At 46.3% G+C, this 19667-nt stretch overlaps 2 protein-coding genes across 9 annotated transcripts in view; one reads left to right on the top strand and one right to left on the bottom strand.

Moving 5' to 3' along the window:
• The window catches only part of LOC108500330 (translation initiation factor IF-2-like), an 18787-nt gene extending 15437 nt beyond the window's left edge, over window positions 1-3350 (bottom strand). Inside the window, exons 1-3 of the mRNA XM_017821119.1 lie at window positions 3011-3350; window positions 646-2735; window positions 385-390 (exon numbers count right to left, since the gene is read on the bottom strand). Of these exons, the coding sequence (XP_017676608.1) occupies window positions 1639-2735; window positions 3011-3350 (1437 nt within the window). The 3' untranslated portion in view covers window positions 385-390; window positions 646-1638. The remainder of the gene's footprint in view (window positions 1-384; window positions 391-645; window positions 2736-3010) is intronic.
• The window catches only part of MELK (maternal embryonic leucine zipper kinase), a 29874-nt gene continuing 13018 nt past the window's right edge, over window positions 2812-19667 (top strand). For 2 of the 8 annotated variants that reach the window (XM_017821164.1, XM_017821172.1), the window contains exons 1-11: window positions 7716-8060; window positions 8352-8437; window positions 8883-8999; window positions 9466-9609; window positions 11025-11093; window positions 12180-12272; window positions 13364-13462; window positions 15995-16063; window positions 16601-16699; window positions 17640-17726; window positions 19084-19212. In XM_017821164.1, the coding sequence (XP_017676653.1) occupies window positions 7997-8060; window positions 8352-8437; window positions 8883-8999; window positions 9466-9609; window positions 11025-11093; window positions 12180-12272; window positions 13364-13462; window positions 15995-16063; window positions 16601-16699; window positions 17640-17726; window positions 19084-19212 (1056 nt within the window). In that variant the 5' untranslated portion in view covers window positions 7716-7996. The other 6 variants (XM_017821165.1, XM_017821171.1, XM_017821170.1 and 3 more) reach the window with 5 other exon arrangements.

Raw genomic sequence — 19667 nt, forward strand, 5'->3', positions numbered from 1 at the left:
CTTCAGGTGTTTATTTCGCCAAACTCTTTTATGAAGCTTTCCAAAGGCACTGTATGCCTTTGCTAACCTGTTGTCTATCTCTCCGTCAATCTTACCATCCGAGGAGATGAGGCTGCCTAGGTAATTAAACTGCTGAACTGATTTGAGCTCTGATTCACCAATGGTGATATGGCTGCCAGGCAGGCTCCCAGCCCCCGGCCAAGCCGGCCACGCCGCCGGAGGGCCACGCTGGGTGGGCTCCCCAGTGGCCGCCACGCCGGATAGGGAAAATTATAAAAATGGAAAATATACCCTGGCCACATGGCCGGCCTTTGTGTGCAGAAAGACCCTCCTGTACATGTACAGGGGGGTACGTCATCAATCAATCAGGAGGGAGGGTGACACCCCCTCCTGAATTCAAAAAATTACCTTTTAAGGTAAAATACCTGTCACCTGTTGAATATTTAACAACTTATGTAACCAAAAGGGTACAAAAAGAGCGCTGTTTTTCAAACCGCATGTGCTTTCCAGGCCATGTGACTTGGGATTGCACCCAGCGCTGCAATAAAGGATTTCTTGCTGCCATTTTCCTTGTCCTGCAAGTATTTTTTGCCATTTCATAAATCAAAAGCAAAGATTTTTCCAAAAGGGACACTGGGGTGCGACTGTGATTTCAGCTCGAGACCCACAAGCTTTATTTCACTGCCAGCTCTGCTCTCTCAGCAGCAGCTCTGCATCTTGCCATCACCGCCACGGGAAGCTGTTCCAGGTTCTCACTGTAGGATCTTCATCTTGGCTCCAGCTCTGGGACTTTCCAGCTCCAACCTCACACTCCCAATCCCAGTCCCCCAGTTACTCCTACAGCCCCACAACTCTTATCCCAACTCCAAAGTCGCAATCCCTGCCCTTTACTGATTTCAGCTCTTCCCGCCCAGTCTATGTTCCCACCCATCAATCCCTATTCCACAGCTGCACAGGGATTTCAGTGATGGTGCCACAGTCTCTATCCGAGCTTGAGACACTCTCCCAGCTCCAGAGATGCAATTCCAGCCCAATACTGATTTCAGCCCCAGTCTCCCTGTCCACATTCCCACTTTACAATCCCTATGCCACCACACAGGGATTTCAGTGACGGTGCCACATTCCCTGTCTCAGTCCTACAGTGATTTCTGCTCCAGTGCCATGGTCCTTATCCCTGCTCCACAGTCCCTTTCCGAGCTCCACTCTCCCTATCCCATAGCCAGACCCCCAAGCTTTATTTCTCTGCTAGCTCTGCTCTGCCAGCTCCCAGTAAAGCTCCTGCACGTTCCAACCCTAGCATCTTTCTTTTGTTAAAGGTCTGAGTTTTCCACCCCAGCTCTCAAGCCCACATTCCATGCCAAGCCTGACTATTTTTATCCCAGCTCCATGTCTGTAGTACTTATGCCAGGTCCATGCTCCTTAACCCAGCCTCACTCATTTTGCCCACAGCCCTACCAATTTTATGTCTCCACCACCTCTGCTGCCTGAACTGCAGGTCCTCAGCTTTCTGCTGCCTCTGCCTAAAGCTGCTTCTGGGTATCTCTGCAGCCCGGGGCTGTTGACAAGGCCACAAATCAGCTTCAGTCGTTCACTTCAATATCTCTAGGAGCTGTCCCACCCATCCCAATGGGAACAGTACTACAGCAACAAAACAATAGAATAAACAATCAAGTAGTCAAAGATGAAAATAAAAGTAAAATAAAGTGATAATAGAATGAAACACCTTTTATTACTTTTCTTCGTAACAATACTTTCAATACCAACCCCCCTGAAAGGCTGCATGCTAGTCCTTCTGGTTCGAGGGAGCATGAGCTGCTCCCCCACTGAGCACTGACCAAAGCTGGCCGGCACAGCTGCCCGGGACACCGCCTGCCCAACGCCCTGCCTCGGCAGCTGTGGGGGACCGACCCCGGCTCCCCCTGGATCGGTAGCCGAGGGGGTGCTGCCCCATGGCTCCCCACCGCTCCCTGGAGCGGCAGCTGCGAAGGTCCCACCCTGGCTCCCCGCCGCTCCTCGGCCCAGCAGCCGCGCCGATGCCGGGCCGGCTCCCCACGCTCCAGCGCCGCCCCCAATCCCGCCGCCGAACTGCCCCGAAAGCCCGCCCCCCACGCCATTTATAGCCCGCGGCCCGCACAGCCCCGCCTCCCCGTGCCAGCCCAGCCAATCCCAGCGTCCGGCAGCGTCCGGCCCCACCAATCCCCGCCCGCCCGCTCCCGCCTTGCCCGTCCCCAAGAACCCCGCTGTCCCCTCAGGCCCCGCTCCCAGGGGCTGCTCCGCTTCCGCCCGCTCCCCGCCTCCCTCCCCTTCTCCCAGGAGAACTCCGGGACGGGACGGGACCGCGGACCTCCCGCCCGCCCTTCCAACAGCGCCTGCGGGCGCCGCGGCAGCGCAAGCGCGGCTCCGCCGGATCCCGAAGCAAAGGCGCCGAGACCGGCGCCTGAGGGGAACGCGGGGGTCGAGGTGGAGAAGGGGGCGGCTCCGCGCCGCGGCTGAGCGGGCACAGCTTACGGGAAAGGGCGGGCTGCGATTGGACGGAGCGGAGAAAAGTGGGCTGGGAGTGGCAGGCCGGGATCGGACCTGCACGTCGGGAGCCAGAACCTCCCGGAGAGAGCGGCCCCTGTGCCCAAGGCAGGCCACGTGCCTGGACCGGCAGCCGCGGGAGTCCCGCCCCAGCTCACCGCCGATCTCGCCCCGGCTCACGCAGCTCCAGCGCCACTTCCACCCCCGCCGCCGAACTGCCCTAACGCACCGCCCTCCCCCTCCCCCCCGTTATTTATAGCCCGCGGCCCGCACAGCCTCGCCCCCCCGTGCCAACCCCGCTGTCCCCGCAGGCCCCGCTCCTGGAGCCCCTCCCGCCCGCTCCCCGCCTCCCTCCCCTTCTCCTGGGAGAGCTCCTGGAAGAGACGTGACCGCGGAGCTCCCACCGCCCTTCCGTGGTCCCAGCAGCGCCAGAGGGGAACGGGGGGGCGGGGCCGCGCGGAGGGGCCGCGCCGCGGCTGAGCGAGCAGACCTTCCGGGACCGCTGCCGGATTGAAAAGGCGGGCTGTGATTGGACGGCGCCGAGAAAGGCGGGCCGGGATTGGCGGGGTTTGGAGCCCGCGGGGCCGCGGCCGCGGGTAGCGGGAGGTGCTCGGGTGGTCGGGAGGAGGGACGAGGGCCGTGTCGGAGGGGCCCTTCCCGCGGGTCCGTGGCCGTCCCGGGTCCCGCTCCCGGGACCCCGTCCCCTGCCCCGCCCCTTGGTCGGGCCGCACTCCCGGGGTCCCGGCCCCAAGGCCCCTGCAGAGCCCCTCGGGGAGCCCCCCACCGGCACACGGGGCGGTTCCGGGTCGCGAAGGCGGACTGTGCGGCATGGGGGACCGGGGAGCAGCGGCGACGTGGTGGGCCGGGAGTTGGCGGCGGGGAGCGGGGAGGACGCAGAGCAGTAGTGCGTCTCTGACCGCCTCTCCCCCCGCAGCAGTTCTGCTTCTGCGGGGACTTAAATTGCCCCGACTGGGCTGAGATCAGCTCCCTGGCCGAAATCTTTTAAGTGCCGTCCCCACCCCCTATCCCCCTGCCCGCCCCAGGCCCGCTGCCCACCCTCCTTCTCCCGCACAGTCCCCGCTGATGCTGAAGTTGATCTGCGCCCAGGTTCTGCGAACCAATCTCTGGCACGCCTCTCTGCAATCCCAGCCCTGCAGTTGCTATCCCAGCCCTACAGTGATTTCAGCTCCAGCTCCACGTCTTCCCACCACCAAGTGAAGTTGCTCCTTGATCAGAGCAGGATGTTTACTTCGGGTCTAGCTCTAGAAACTGTATTCCAGCTTCAGCCCCAGAGTAGCTATCCCAGCGTATGGGGATAGGGCTGGAGGTGGAATCACTGAGGGGCTGGCATAGTGGTTCTCCAGGTGTAGTGGTGAGGAGTCAGCACTTGGGACTCACTGTGTCCTCTTTTCTTGGCAGCAGCCATCGGAGAAGACAGAAGAGGCATCGTGTAGGACAGTGAGGCCAGAGTGAGTGAACAGAGGAGTGGCCTCAGGCTGGAGAGGGGCAAGAGAAAGGCAATGTGGGCAAAGGGACCTCCCTGTTTTCACCAGGTAACCTGCAGGGTTGTAATATACTTAAGATGTATTTGCTGTGCATCCGTATGGATAGGCTGCATCATCATGGCTAGGCTTCGTGAACGAAGATTAAGGAAGGCTCTATCCACATTTATTACAGGCACGCTGGTGGCTTATGAGGCCAATACGAGATAGACATAACCGATTGCAGGATAGGCTGCAAGCACGGGGAAAAAGTCTCACCTTAGAATGGTGACATGAAATCTCTTTCTATTAACCATCATGCATTTCTTAGTATGTAAAATCTATTTAATGAAAACCAAAACATCAAACAGTGGATCGATCAAGTTGTGCCCTGGCTGCAGCAGATGCCTGACTGCACTCAGCAAATGGAAGGTGCCTCTGGGGACCAGTGAGTACTCTGGATGCTAATGCTGTCAGAGCTCAAAATCTAAGCTCTCAACAGAGAGATCTGAAGAATTTGCAGGAAAAGAAACTGCTTTCTGGTTCCTTCAGCTTCAGGAAGCCACAGTGGCAGATGGCCAAATGTGCAGTCAGTTGGCTGCAAGACCTTTAACTCATCGGACCAAAAGTTACTGCAGAAAGAAAAATAAAAATCTATCAGAGGAAGTTGTTCACGGATAAAAGTCTTCATGCATGGTTCCGTGCAAGTTTCTTTATGCTGTTCCTTCAGTTTTAACTCCATTACAAGTGATTCCAAACCTTCTGTTTCTGAAGGTCTCATTCATTCAGGTTGCTTCTCCTCTGGCATTTCATCCACATGTCCTGCATAAAGTTTCTGAAGGCTGGTTCTTCATGACTCCTCAGTCACTGGGGGAAGAAATGACAGTTCAGCACTATTTCAGTACTTGTTCTACTTGTGTTACTGAAAAAAAGCTAGAATCAGGATAGCGAAAGCAACATAGAAAGTCTATTCCATCTTCAGCTACATTACAGGGCAAAGGAAATAAGTGATCCTACCCATCAGTGGAACAGGGAAAGAATGAAGATTGAGTCTGTGAGCTATGTAAGAGAAAAATCACACTGTAACAACTTAGAAGATTGCTCCAAGACCACAGTCACAGGAAAAGGGAAGAGAGCCAGGGGCAGAAACTGTAAGGCCAAAAAGATGATGGACACATCTCTGCATCAATCAGGTTCAGAGGTCACTGCATGCCCCAAGCCTAACGAGTTCTCTGGTTTATGTGTGTTATACACCTATTAATTACTTGAATAGAAAATTTAAAATTCAACTTTCACAAAGGTTACAAAGTGATATCCCTACACTGACCATTGCAGCTGAGCTTCTGCTACAGATTCTGACACGTCAGGTGACTGAATGTTTGCTTGTTTTCTAGGCTCTCCTTACAGTCCATCCAGGTCATGAAATACAGAGGGGATTTCTTGACTAGACAGGCAGCTTTTAGACCTCATTCCCTTACCTTCATGGTCAATGTCATCAGTGTCACCCTCCCTCTCTCCTTGCTCTTCATCAAGAGTTCCTCATTGTTACTATTAGCTCAGAGGGACCCATTGCAGAAGCATCAGGTCCTTGAAGGGAACAGAAACGGCTGTACACAAACCAGCTTGCTAAAGGTAAGGTTTCTATCTACACAGAAACACAGCAATGAACACCTGCTCTAAGGGGACAGAAAGCTGCTTGTGGATCCCAGACACAGGACAGACTCCATCAGCACCTACTCGCCTCATCTAAGGAACAGTGCAGCCAACAGCAGAGCTTTCTCATATTCTGATCTGACTGTTTCGCCTTTTCTAAAGTATTTCATTATTTCTAGTAGGTCCACTGCTTTAGCTACACAGTGGGGTTTCTTCCAAACCTGTGACTGACACAAGAAGAGCTAAGTGTGACCAATTCCACAGGAACTAAAGCCCCACTCCTCTAACATGGAGCTGCTTTCACAGTTCTTGTGAGGACAAAGAAGCACTGTATTACTTCACAAGGCAAACTCTTCAGAAAACTTCTGCAGTAACCTTTATCTTCCTGGGGAGGTACCTGCCAGTGTTCTGCCCTGCACACACACGCTGCCCATGTCCTTCCACAAGTGTTCCAGCTGCTCTCTCTTTTGTTTATTTTCAGCTTCCTCCTGTAGATAAAGATTTACATGTGAATTCTGAGAACATTTAAAACATCAGAAGAGAAACCTCACGCAAACCCAGCAGTCTGTCCCCCAGTCAGAGAGCAGAAGTCACTCTCTGCAGGTCTTACATTTCAACTAAGGTTACATAGAACTTCTGACTAAGCATGGAAAGCAACCTCCAGTATGGTGGGATTCTAGGACATTTTCAGCAGCACCGGGAAGCCAAACTCTGTGTAGCTGTGCCTGCAGAGAACTGTCGTTTGGACAGCCAGAACTCAAGGTGAGCAGAGCTACTGATTTTGCACTGCAATTCAGTCTTTCTTACTGTCTAAGTCAAACTAGTACTCTTCACTTTCCCCCTTACATCTCTCACACTTTTCCCCTCACATTTTCTAGACTTTTTCTCCCCTCACTTTTCTCCTACTTTCCCTCTCATGTTCTTCACACTTTTCCCCTCACGTTTCTCAAGACTTTCCCCCTCTCGTTTTAGCACTTTCCCCTTCATGTTTCCTGCCCTTTTTCTTTCCTCAGGTTTTCTGTCCTTTTCCCTCTGATGTTGCCCACCATTTCCCCTCATGTTTCTTTCACTTTCCCCCTCTTTTTTTCACTCATGTTTCCCACCCTTTCCCCCTCATGTTTCCCAAACTTTCCCCTTTGTGTTTCTCATAATTTCCCCCTCACATTTCTCATGCTTTTTTTCTGCTTGTTTCCCACCCTTTTCCTGTCCCATTCCCTGGCCTTTTTCCCATGCATGTTCCCCACTTTTCCCCTTCATGTTTCTCACATTTTCTCCCTCACACTTCCTGCCCTTTTCCTCATCAGATTTCTTGCCTTTTTCCCCCTTGTGTTTCCCACCTTTTCCCCTCACATTTCCTGGCTTTTCTCTCCCCCCATGTTTCTTATGCTTTCCTCTCACGTTTCCTGCCTTTTTCTCCCCTCACATTTCCCTTATGTCTCCTGCCCTTTTCCTCTCACATTTCCTGCATTTTTAAATTAACTGACACAAGAGGTTACAGACTGGCTTGTGGGTTGTGTACAGAGCAAAGCTGCAATACTGCATAATGAGCCTGTTGTCTGTTAATGGCCATCTACACAGAGCGACAGAGGGGATGACAGTGACCTCTGCGCCTGTCCTGTGCTGCTCCGGGCCAGAGCCATGCCTCGCCGTGGCCAGGGGCGCCCACGAGCAGGCCGCGCAGGGTGCCGCGGGTGGCCGGGCCTGGGACGGGAGGGGCCGCGGAGCTCGCTGGAAGGCTTCGTCTCCCAGGGCCCGCAGTCCCGGCTGCCATCTTGTGCGTGGCGACAGCCCCAGCAATGCGGGTCCCATTGCAGTCTCAGGTGGCTGCAGGCGTGGATGCGCTTCCTGAAAGGTACAGGTGCTGCTTCCCGTCTCTGCAGGGAGCGTTCGCGGCCGAGGCCGCCCACCTTTGCTGCGAGCCGGGAGTTGAGACCCACCCGCCGTGGCGGCATCCGCTCGCTCTAGCCCTCCCTCCTGGCACGCCCCTCCCATCCCTACCCGTTCCTGTCCGGCAGCGTGAGGTGATTGGCCCCTCGGGCCCGGCAGCCGGAAGCGGGAGATTTGAACGTTAACGGGCTCCCGAGGCGACTGCGCTGCGGGGTCGCTGCTCCCAGCGGGGTTGAACTTGGGAGTCTCTTGGTGGCATCGCCCCGGGGACCGGGACTCGCTCGCGCCTGTCACCGGATAGCCCTTACGGAGTCCGCCTCGAACTTGCTCGTGAGAGCAGCCGCCCTCCCCAAGGCCGCAGCCGAGCCGCTTCCCGTGCCCGAAAGCGTGAGCGCGGGCTACGATCTCTCCTCTCAGGAGCTGAGAAGAGCTACCTGGCCCCTGCGGGTCGCAGAATGGCCGGAGGTGACTATGCGGAAGTTCTCAAGTACTATGAATTACACGGAACAGTCGGCACAGGTGGGCTCAGTCTGGGAATGCAAACAGGTGTATGTGACGTGTTCGCCCGCCTGAGCGTTTATCTGAGCAGAGATTAACTGTTACTGCGGAGGTTGTGGATCATATTTCCAGGGTGTATTTTGCGAGGCAGAAGTCTGGAAATGTAGCTGGAAGGTAGTGGAGTAATCACTTTTTCCCCTAACAAAGGTGCTGCATGCTGTGCATATAGGACGTGTTCCAGGGCGATTGAGGTCACAGGTGAGACAGCTTGTTGCCATGCAGAGCTTTACACATCTCTGTTTCAAATTCTAGGTGGGTTTGCAAAGGTAAAACTTGCGCGGCATCGTCTCACTGGTGAAAAAGTTGCGATAAAAATCATGGACAAACTTGCTCTACAGGTAAGTCAAAAGATACTTCTAAGTCGGTAACGTGCTGTTCCTGTGGAGTTCTTGGGAACACAAGTGCAACTGTCTCTGTGGGCTGGTGGTGGATGCTGTGAGCTTGAAAGAATGTTAACAGAGCACCACAAAATTCTGTGCCCTCATATGGAGTGGGCAGCATTCTCTGGCTGTAAAACTGAGGGAGTTAGAGATTTAAATATTGAATGACAAAATAAATTACAGTAATTCAAACACAGTGCTGATGAGAATAGTAGCAATTGTACATCTGTCACTTGGGGCTTTGCTGACTAGTGTGTGAGCAGTGACAGAGCTGGAGCTGCTTGAGTCTGAGCAGTTGGACTGTGTGCTGTGACATTTAATGTTGTGCAGTAGTCTACTTACTGTGATGTACAGGCTGTCAAACTAGTTGGCAATTTCATAGCTTGCTGTTGTGTTCTCTTAGGATGATTTGCCTCGTGTTAAATTAGAAATTGATGCCATGAAGGACTTGAGTCACCAGCACATTTGCCGGTTGTATCATGTGATTGAAACACCTAAGAAAATATTCATGGTTTTAGAGGTAAGAAACCGTGTTTCTGCTATGACAAAGGTCCCTGGGTTTAGCTATAGCAGCAGATGGTAACTAAGTCCAAATGAAACAATTCTTAGAAAGTCATCTCAATGGCAAGTGTGTCCAAGGTGCCATAGTTTAAAAATAAAGCTGGCAATATGTTCTGTCCTAACTAACTTTAATTCCCATCTCATGCTCCAAAAACTAGCGCCAGCGGGATACACAGGACCCCAGAACTCCCACAGAGTTGTCACCTCCTGGGCAGTTTCTGTTGCCTGTGATGTTAAAGTGACATGTCTATAGCAACACGTTGGGCAACAGTCGGGCTCCTGGGCTTGTTGGGTCTGTTGCAGGCTGGCCTGGGACACACTTGGATGCTGCTGGGATAAAGCAAAGGGAAAGGAAGAGTGCTTTTGTTCGCGTTTAGATTTCATGACTGTATTACAAATGTTTTCTTTCTCCTACCTTTGTGCAGTACTGTCCTGGAGGAGAGTTGTTTGATTACATAATTTCTAAGGACCGCCTTTCCGAGAAGGAAGCTCGTGTATTTTTTCGGCAGGTTGTTTCAGCAATTGCTTATGTGCACAGTCAAGGATATGCCCACAGGGATCTTAAACCAGTAAGTCTGAACAGTAGTCAGATTTGCACAAATAATAATGAAGACCCAGTTTTATTTCTCAATATGGAGCAGGTTTATCTAACATCTTCTCTAACGTTTGCTGAAAGAGCATTATTTCTACTTGATGCTTTGTTCCTCAGCTGAGCTGGATGTGTCTGTATCTGAGGAAGGAACTTCCTCTGAAAGAGAAGCAGAACAGTGCACTCAGTTGAGACTGGAACAGACACAGGTCTGATTTTGGTGCTTAGGCATTCCTTCTATCCTCTTTATTTCAGCTTGTACCCAGAGAGAGTTGTTATGCTTCCTCTCTGTTGTGCAAAGGAGAGGTGACCCCCACAGCTTAAACGAGTGGAGACTCAACAGGGCGCAGGGGGAGGGACATGCCACAGGACCTGTGGCTTTGCTGTCACTGCAGGGTTTAAGTGTGGGTTTAGGGAATGGAAGCCTTGAGACCATTTCTCTTTGAAGGGGTTAGAAGTTTAGAGACGCTGGCAACCCTGAGAAAAGCAAATTCTTACTGTACAAGCATTTTACTAGGCAGCTCATAAAATCATTGTCTCCAAAGAACTTCTCTCCAAGGAAAACCTTCATTGCATCTCTTGGAAGGAGTTGTCTCATAGCTGGAGTGCAGACAGATTTATAGGATCATGTCATACCTTGGGTGGGAAGTGACTTCTAGTGGCTTCTGTTTGAATCTGTTGCTCAAAACAGCATCAGACTGAGCTTCTTGGGGCTTTATCCAGTCACATCTTGGACCTCTCCCAAGGATGAGGCACAATGTCTCTGCTTTCTTCCTTATGAAGAGAAAGGGTTTTCCTTAGTTCCAGTCATCATCCCACCACATGCTGCTGGGGAGGGGCTGACTCTGTCTTCAGCCCCCCCCTTGAAGGAATTAAAAGGCTGCTATGAGGCCTCCACTGACGCTTTCTCACCCGCAGAGTGTCTCTCCTTCAGGCTCTCCTCACTGAAAAAGCACTCCAGCATCCTTGACAGGCTTGTGCCTAACCATGGAGCTTACCTTAGTTTGATGCCTTTCCTGTGCTGGGGGGGTGGGCAGAAACTCGATGGGCTGTTCTTGCTGTGCTGAACAGAGGGTGAGTCAGTTCCCCTACTCTGCCAGCTCTGCTCCTTTTCATACCACCTGGGATATTGCTGGCTGCCTTTTCTGCCAGGGCAGGCTTCTGCCTCACATTCAACTTCCTGTCTAGCAAACTTCCAGGCCCTTCTCAGCAGGTAGGAACTCATATTCCCTGTTCGGAATACAGGACATAATCATTAACAACTGGTCAAAATCTCCAGAGGAGAGCTCTAGGTAAATTCTAGCTGCTAATGGCAAGAAGAAATAATGTGAAAGGAAATGTTTCTGGAATGACTTGGGTTACAGAAGAATTCATTACTGCTTTCTCTTTTACTAGGAAAATTTGCTGATTGATGAGGAACATAACCTGAAGCTGATAGACTTTGGACTTTGTGCAAAGCCAAAGGTAAGAGTGTCAGTTGCTCTCACAGAGCAGAGCTAAATCAGCTACAGCGCACACATAAGAATTGCAGATGTAACTTCAACGTGCAGTGCAGAGCCTTGCATTGAATTCAAGCTGTTTGTCTAGTTGTTGTCCCATAGCTGATTTCTTGGTGGAGCCTTAACAGTGTGAGAAAGCAGTAACCTGCATGTTCTAAGCAGAATTTCAGATCACTTTCTCGTCTTATACTTCATCTTTTATCCCAATCTAAGGCAGAGATCACCTTGTGTGTGTAGAGTACCTGCTTGTACTGTAAGAGTTATGTTGGTGTGCATTTTTCCCCAATAAATTTCGGTGGCGTGTGTCTTTTTTCATAAGATTTGTCTATGTGTGGAGATTGTGGATCAAATCAAATAGTTTCCCCTTACATTTACAAAGCCTCTGGATCCATATGCTTGTACAGAGTTGTTTTCCAAGTTTAAAGTTGATTTCTAGACTGCTGCTCTGTCAGGTTCACCTGCGAGGTAGGTGCTTGTAAGAAACAATTTAATGGGAAGAAAGTCTTGCCTGACCCAAAGTCCTCGGATTGTTTTAGCTGACTCAAGTTAGAGCACCTTGCAACCACTGTCTTGATGGTACAATGTCATCTTACTCTGATCTGCTTAGAACAAAGCCCAGGCAAAGTATTTACATGGTTTTAATAAGGGAGCATTTTTTTGTGGTTCTTTATGAAGTTATTGCTTTAAATATTGGTATAAATATCCAACCAGCCTCATGCCCAGTAGCTCTTGGGTCACTGGTTCCCAAGTTCCATCTCTTCTCTTTGTGGTCATGAAAGGAAGTATTCCTATCGGAGGAGGAGCTGCAGAAAAGACTAGTGGGATAACAGGTGAATGAGCAGCTTGGGATCTGAATGTTTGCAGGACATTCATGGCCGTGGACAGTTTTTGCCTCGTGAACCCATATATTATGCCAAAGCAAAATATAAGGTGGATGTAGATAGACAACAGAGGAAAATGAAGCCTCTGAGGCCTCTTATGTTGTTGCTAGAAGACACCATCTGTGTTAGAGCCAATGCTTCTGTGTCATTGATTTCTTGTCTTGTTCTAGGGTGGCCTTGATTACCATCTGAACACATGCTGTGGAAGCCCAGCTTATGCAGCACCAGAGCTGATTCAGGGCAAAGCATACATTGGCTCAGAGGTATGTAGCACAACTGTGGATTAGGGTGGTTTTTTTCCTGCCTCCTTTGTATTTAAAGGTGGTGAGGTTGAGATGCATTCCCTTGATGTCTCTCTTCAATGCCACTGGATAATGTTGCCTCAGTGGCTCTCAGAAGCTGTATGACTGACAGCAGTCACAGCCTGGAATAGCATATCATGCTCTTAGCCAGCTGGCTTGTTCATGTCTGACTAATCCTTCACTGTCTCCAGGTGTTACTTGTGTTTTAGTGCCCTACAAAAAGTAATTTATACTCCTTCCGTCTACATTATTTCAAGCAGCAATTTGTTAATTATTCAACTCTCTTTGTGAAATTTTTATGCAGTCTCAGTGTCATGTGTACTTTACCTTTAAATTTGTGTATGAAAACTTGCTCTTTGTACTGTGCAGTGTAGTAAAATTAGAGAGAAGAAAAACTGTGGCATTTATCCAGCTTTGATTCCATGTCTGGAACATTAGGGCCTGCTACTTGCCTTTGTAAATCCATCCAAAATGCTGTAATTGCAATTCACTCAAACTTAGCTGGCTCTACTGTTGGGTGGAGTCAGTCTTTTTTCCTTTACTGCCCTTTGCACCACTGTCCCTGTCCTCTAACTCTTGTTTTCTTTTTTTGTTTTGTTTTCCATGAACTCAGTGCTTCTCAAAACCTCCTTTTGCTTTATGATTGAAGTGTGAATTACAGTATGAGGCACATGGACTTTGTCATGACTATATAGAAAAAATAGAGGGGCTTTAAAGCTGATTGTAACTGTGGTGGTAGGTATTGTAATCGGTAATACATTTCAGTACAAAATCCCTTCCAATGAGTTTGATTTCATTTTTGCTTTAGACATCCTCGTAGGCTGAAGGTAATGCAGCAATTTGGTGACCTAAGGAGAGGACAATAGTTTTACCAGTGCTCCAGCTTGAGTGAATTGAAAACTGAATTCAGGTTGTGTGCTTTCACTTGGAATGAAAAGACTTAGGGAGCCTACTTTTAGTGAGTTGCATGTGCCAAAGAGAGACAGTGTTACCTGTGTCTGAGCCATTTTAGACAGATCAGGTTTGTGAACTCTCACTCTTTTATTTTTTAGGCAGATATTTGGAGTATGGGAGTACTGCTGTATGCTCTGCTGTGTGGTTTTCTCCCCTTTGATGATGACAATGTCATGGCTGTCTACAGAAAGATACTGGTAGGTATTGATGGTGCTAGAATACATGAGGAACATTCATCTCTAAGCATTATGAGAGGCTTTTGCTTTCTGATGACAGAACCTGCTGAGCTGTGCTTTGGGTGAAAGGCTTATTTGTGGAATTTTGTTATGCTTTGTTACTTTTCTGATCAATATTTTGTTTTGAATTTGTTTCTGTCTTCCATCAGCCTTTGCAGGACTCTAGGCTGGTCCTGTGATACAGTAGAAAACTGAGCTTCAGTAGAAGCATTTTCTTGCTAGTGGCCCAGATTTTTTGCGTCTGAGCCTTTATCTATCTTCTCCTTGTATTTTATGGTTTACCAAAAATATTGTTCTTAAATGTCACCTATTCTCATATCTAGGAAAAGCAGTATTCTGCATCTGCTCTTACACTTTCCTCCTCCTAAATGAGTTGAATAAATAGTAAGTTATATAATTAAGCCATTGGTTCTGTTTCCCTGTAAACTCCTCTTGATGTGGCTAAACAGATGCTGTTTTTTATCACACATACACCTCTGCCAGCCACTTCTGAGCTGCCATAAAAATCTGTGTTGATAAAGCTTACACTAAGTGAGTAGGATGAGGAACAGCAGTGTTCAGTATGGGCTTTGGGTTCATCTATCTCGTTCTCCTTCTCTCATCCAGAGTCTAGTATGTTTAAACCCCCCTAGAAAAACTCCTTGAGGTGTTCAAGGACTACTTTGGCAGGAGGCAGCTGACACTGCTCTGCACAGGAAGTCTTTTCAGCGTGCTAACAGTCTGGTCTCCATGAAGCACCAGACTAGTTCATCAAAGAGTGTGGCTTTTTATTCTGGAATTGTAGTGGACTTAAATACCTGGATAGAAGATCCCTAGGAAGCTTGGTTTGAGTGGTTGCAGAGAACTTTAAAAAATAAGAAAAGGGAAAAAGAAGGAAGCAAAGGCTTCAAAGAAGTTGTGTAAAGGTGCTGATGTTTAGATGAGGTGCCATTAAAATTACATGACTTCCATACTCACAGTCATAGAATATCTTGAGTTGGAAGGGAGCTATGAAGTGCAACTCCCTGCTTCTTGCAGGACTACCTAAAACTAAACCACATGAGTGTTGAGGAGTGTTGACCAAATAATGCTAGTGCTGAAGTGTGCTGAGACAACCCTGGAAGTGGTCAAAACCCAATCGTGTCACAGGTGTTAAGATGCAGTCTTACTATTTCCACTCCAAATTTGTTTTAATTTCATGTGGCTATGAACTGGAAATTGCTTGAAATGAGAATACTTATCCACTGTTCTGGAATTTAATTTCACACATTACAAATCATGAAATTTATTGTAATCTCAGTTTGGACCAGTTGCTCCAAGTCAAATCTGCTGTTTGAATCTAATTAGAATCATATGACTTACATACAATGTTTCTTTCCTCAGAATGTTCCACCTCTCTTCATTTGGGAATACTAGAATGAATGTCTTTTGAATGAAAAATCAAGTTGTGGTGTGAATTCTGTAAAAAAACCCTTATATCTGGTGTGATCTTATACACCTGGTAGATATCGCAACCTATCCGGCATTGCCCATAGTCCAGTAGATGAGAATTGTTTGTTACATCATTTTCTGTAGCAATATATTAAAAGCAAAATGTAGATTACATACATTACTTAGTTTCAGAGTAAAACTGCAGTGTGAAACACCCAACAAACTATTCACAAATAACCTTTTACTAAGGTCTGTAAAGAGGTAAGCTAAATTCTTTAACCGTGATGTCAAAGCAGTACATACTCTGCTTAGAAATGCAGGCTGCATATAATGCAAATGTTTTTTCATTGAGGAATTTATCTGTAGAAAGAAAACTGCCATGACAAAATGATAAGTACATTATTTGACAATGACTGGTTATTAATTTTATTTTTTTTGTCAATTTTCATTGCAAAGTAAATGATCCTTGATGGTGAATTTGGTTTGGTTTTTAGCCACTGTTGTACCTCACCTCTGAAAGCTGTTTTCAATTTTCTTCTAATTGAGAATTAAAGAAAACCAACAGTAAATCATTTGATTGAAAAAAACTTACCTCTTAGACCTGTAACCTTTCTCCTGTCTGCAGTATAAGATTGAGCATTAGATTTAACCTGTTCAAAAAAAGAATATCTTAATACTGAGGATGGTGTACTTTTAGTGTCTGGAAAGTATTGTTTTCATGAATCTTCACATTTCAGAGTGCTAATATCAGTCATTCATACTCCAGCATGTTTGCACTTCCAGAACTTCAGTATTGACTTGATACAATGGATAAAGGAGCAGGTTAGCTGCAAAAGTGGGCAGAGATGGAAGTTTCAAACAAGCTGAATGGGTCGAAACTACAGCTGGTGATTCAAACATGGTATTTTCCTTACTGATGCAACTGGGTTTTAGTACTACCATGATGTTTATTCAAGTCATTCTTAAAGCTAACATGTTCCTGCTATTCTTTTTTTTCTGAGTGCAGATGTTGCTATTCTCCAAGTACTTTAGTAGTTCCTTCTGAGATTCAAGGTTAGTTCTAAATCCTCTTCTTTTCTGCAGAGAGGAAAATACAGTATTCCAAAGTGGCTCTCTCCTAGTAGTACACTGCTCCTTGACCAAATGCTGCAGGTAAAGGTATTGTTTCTGTTGCATAGGTCCATAAAGTACTATTACATAGGTCAAAACATTACATCACTGAAACATTTAAAAAGAATTCAGTGTTTGAAAAAGGAATTTAATTCTTATACACTTTTGAAGAAATTATTACTGTTGCCTTTGGCTCAAAAATATTTGAGAATGGAAATAATTAAACAAAGTTTAAATGATTTAACAGAGTCTTTGAACAGCTTGCTTTCAGTTGTTCTTAATGTACTATAAAAACAAGAGCTCTTTTGTAAATGAAGGTAAACTTAATAAATATGTATTTGGGCTACGCCTAGGGAATGTAGTCAGTGCTGTATATCCCTGGGACATCTATTGTAACTTGACAGTTTCTGTAACTGTCCTTCACAGCTCACATCTTTGAGTGTGAGCTTCCTTTTGATGAAGTTCTGAAACAGTATTGGTTTCCATTTTTACCCCTAGCCACCCATTCTGTGTAGAAGACAAATTATTTTTTCACTTCTCCACAGCTTAAGTATCACTTTGATTTTTATTGCCTACCAGGTTGACCCAAAGAAGAGGATTACAGTCAAACACCTGTTAAGTCACCCTTGGCTTATGCAAGGCTACTCTGATGCTGTTCAGTGGCAAAGTAAATACCCAGTAAGTACTCTGGTCAGATGAATATTGAAGTGTTTAACGTAATCTTTACTGGCTTATTACCATCCTTACAGTATGGGGGTGTGAAGGCATTTCTTCAAAGATGAACTTTGAGATGGCCGTGGTTCCTTTCTGATTCTTTAACTGTCAAAATATTATTATTTGCTCTTGATTTCTCTTGTGGAGAAATTTCAAATGTGTTTTCATCATATTCTGCAGCTGAATCTGCAAAATAACTGAATTCTCATCAAAATGTGAAGTATTTCTTCATATGAATGACCAATTCCTTCTCCAGGCTGCTTGATACTTTGTTTAAGGTGTAAAACACAAATATTCTGGAGAGCATGCTAAGACATGATTATGGTCTATCTTGGATGTAGTCCTCACTGAAAATATGAATAAAAAATTCAATCTCATTGAAAGAATATTCGTGCTGTCTCTCTGTCACTTGTTTTACTTGTGTGAGAGATGAAGGCAGAGGAAAAAAACCAGAATAATCTGGTTGTCAGCAGAAAGTGCTGAGAAGTTCCTGTATGTTGTCACCAGATGCCACTGTTTCTCTACATAAAGAAGAGCTTGACTGTACTCGCAATGTTAGTGCTACTAGCTGGCTCTGGAAAAGATATGCATGTCTAGTGGCTTTGGATATTTTGGACAGATGAAAGAACAGCCTCTTATCTAGTAAAAATCTCACCTCCTGTTGGGTGGCTTACTTGAATTCACAAGCTCTCAGCTGTGAGAGGCCAGGCTGTGAAGTTGTATGACTTTTACAGTCTACTCCCTACAATGTTTAGTTATGATGCTGAACATTTGAAAGACAAGGTCTAAAATCATCGTTGACTATTGATTCAGCCCACTGGGTTTCATGACAGTGTCACTGTGAGGTGTGGATTATGAGACAACTTGAAAACCTCATGTTTCAATATCCATCGTGTTCTTACAGCTGGGACATCTTGATGAGGACTGCATAACAGAGCTTTCTGTGTTTCATGAGCAGAGCAGGGAGACTATAATGGAATTAATAACAGAGGTAAGGAGTATATATCAGTAACTTACAGTAATTAATGATGGTAATAGAGTAAAAAAATTTACTGTGTTATCAGATACTGTGTTATGTATTCTCAAGTATGACATTATAAATACTTTGCAGATTTAAGGAGCCCCTGCAGAACTAGAATCTGGCTGTAGCTTGTAACTATAGTTCTGAAGTTCAAATTTGTTTATTTCTTTTTATCATTTAATTGTGCTCATGATGTTTCCTAAATCTTACTGTTATTTCCCACTATGGTAAAATCCTTCTGAATCTCTGGAAGTTAAAGTAGATTTACAGAAATTTATAGTTGAACAACAGATGCCATTTGCTGGGTTAGCTCTTTGCTTTGAAATGGTTCAATAAGTAGTAGGTGAAGAAAAAAGGAGAAAAATATCAGAGCAACACCAAGGTAGACTACAAAATATGTATCTTTTGGAGTTACTATTCACAGTTTTTTAAAAGTAGTGAGTCACTTTTGACTACAACTGACAAAAGTTGAACTGACTACTTCTAGAAGAATTGTGCAAAGGTTAGCAGTAACATTGCAAGCTGTAGAAGAGACTTAAAGTATGATTCATACTCCAGCTTTTACCTGAATCTGAAAATTCTTCCTTAAAATTGAATTTTTTGCTTCTTTGTAATTGTTAGCAGTGACAATAGTTGGGGGTTTTTTTCAACAGTTGGGTTTCCCATGTAACTGTAGCAGAAGCAGACTTTTAAACTGTGTGTGATACTTACGATAGGTTTGTGGAGTCGATGCTCCTTGTTTTTCAGTTACAGCAAGTGATCAGAAAAGTCTGTCTACATGGGGAAAAGTCCTTCCAAATAGCTTTGTGATATTTGCATAGTCCTTTACTGAAGGACTTCTAATCCCTTATAACTATTTCAAACTAACTGTATATGCTGCAGACCTATCAAACATGGTGCTTGTGTTCCTCACACAAGCAGAGTTGCTGAAAATCCTGCAAAAAGTTGGTGCTGTTTGTAGGGGAAGAATGGGCAGGAGGGACTTCAAAAAAATCAAATCTCTGGTTAAAATATTGGATAAACCCAGTTACTAGGTTTGCCATTCACTTCAGTAGATAGATCCTGATCCCAGCATTAGTTTCCATGCTAGCACATGAACTGCAAACTAACTTGCAAAGAACCTCCGTAGTGCCTGTTTCATGATCTCAGACACATAAAGTGAATCACCTGAAGTCTGAAATTACGCTGTGATCCAATATTAGGGTTGCACATCAGGTGGAAAAACTTGCAGAGACGCAGAAATTTTCAGAAGGCTGAGCTTGCCTCATATTTGCAAGGTTTCCAAAGAGGAGATTAAAATACTCTTTTTCTCTCTGTGTCTTGCCAGTGGAAATATGACCAGATGTCAGCAACATACCTCTTGCTTCAATCCAAGAAGGCTCGCGGCAAGCGTGTGTGTTTAAGGTTTCTATGTCTAACACAGCATGCCAGAACCATGCCGTTGGCAGGCCTCAAGGTAAGCTTGAGTTCAGCAGGATAGCATCCTAGTTAAAATCCTGCTCTGCATTGACAAAGCTCTGCCTGAGGAAACATGCTGTTGCTCTAAATATCATTAAGAGAACATGTATGCAGTCAGCCAAAGTCTTGGTCATTAAACAGTTGAGTCTTATTAACATGACTTAGCAGCTGGGATGCTTCTATGGATTGGCTTTATTGGAATAGCTCTGGCAGGACACAATGTATCAAGTGCTGCACAGAATCCCTCCTTGGCTCATTTTAATGGGCCTAATCCTCTGTTGTCTGGCCTGTGTAATCATTCCAGATCTTGTTCTGTGATGACTAACTTCTTACTGCACTCCATGTTTCTCTATATATATTTTTGTACCTCAGGTTGCATTTCACATGGCTTAGTAAGGAAAATCTGAAATATCATGGCATGTCACCTGGGCAGCCTGCTTTGAGATGACATGG

The sequence above is a fragment of the Lepidothrix coronata genome, unplaced genomic scaffold (genome assembly GCF_001604755.1).
Source record: "Lepidothrix coronata isolate B3197 unplaced genomic scaffold, Lepidothrix_coronata-1.0 Scaffold89, whole genome shotgun sequence".
Classification (NCBI taxonomy): Eukaryota; Metazoa; Chordata; class Aves; order Passeriformes; family Pipridae; genus Lepidothrix; species Lepidothrix coronata.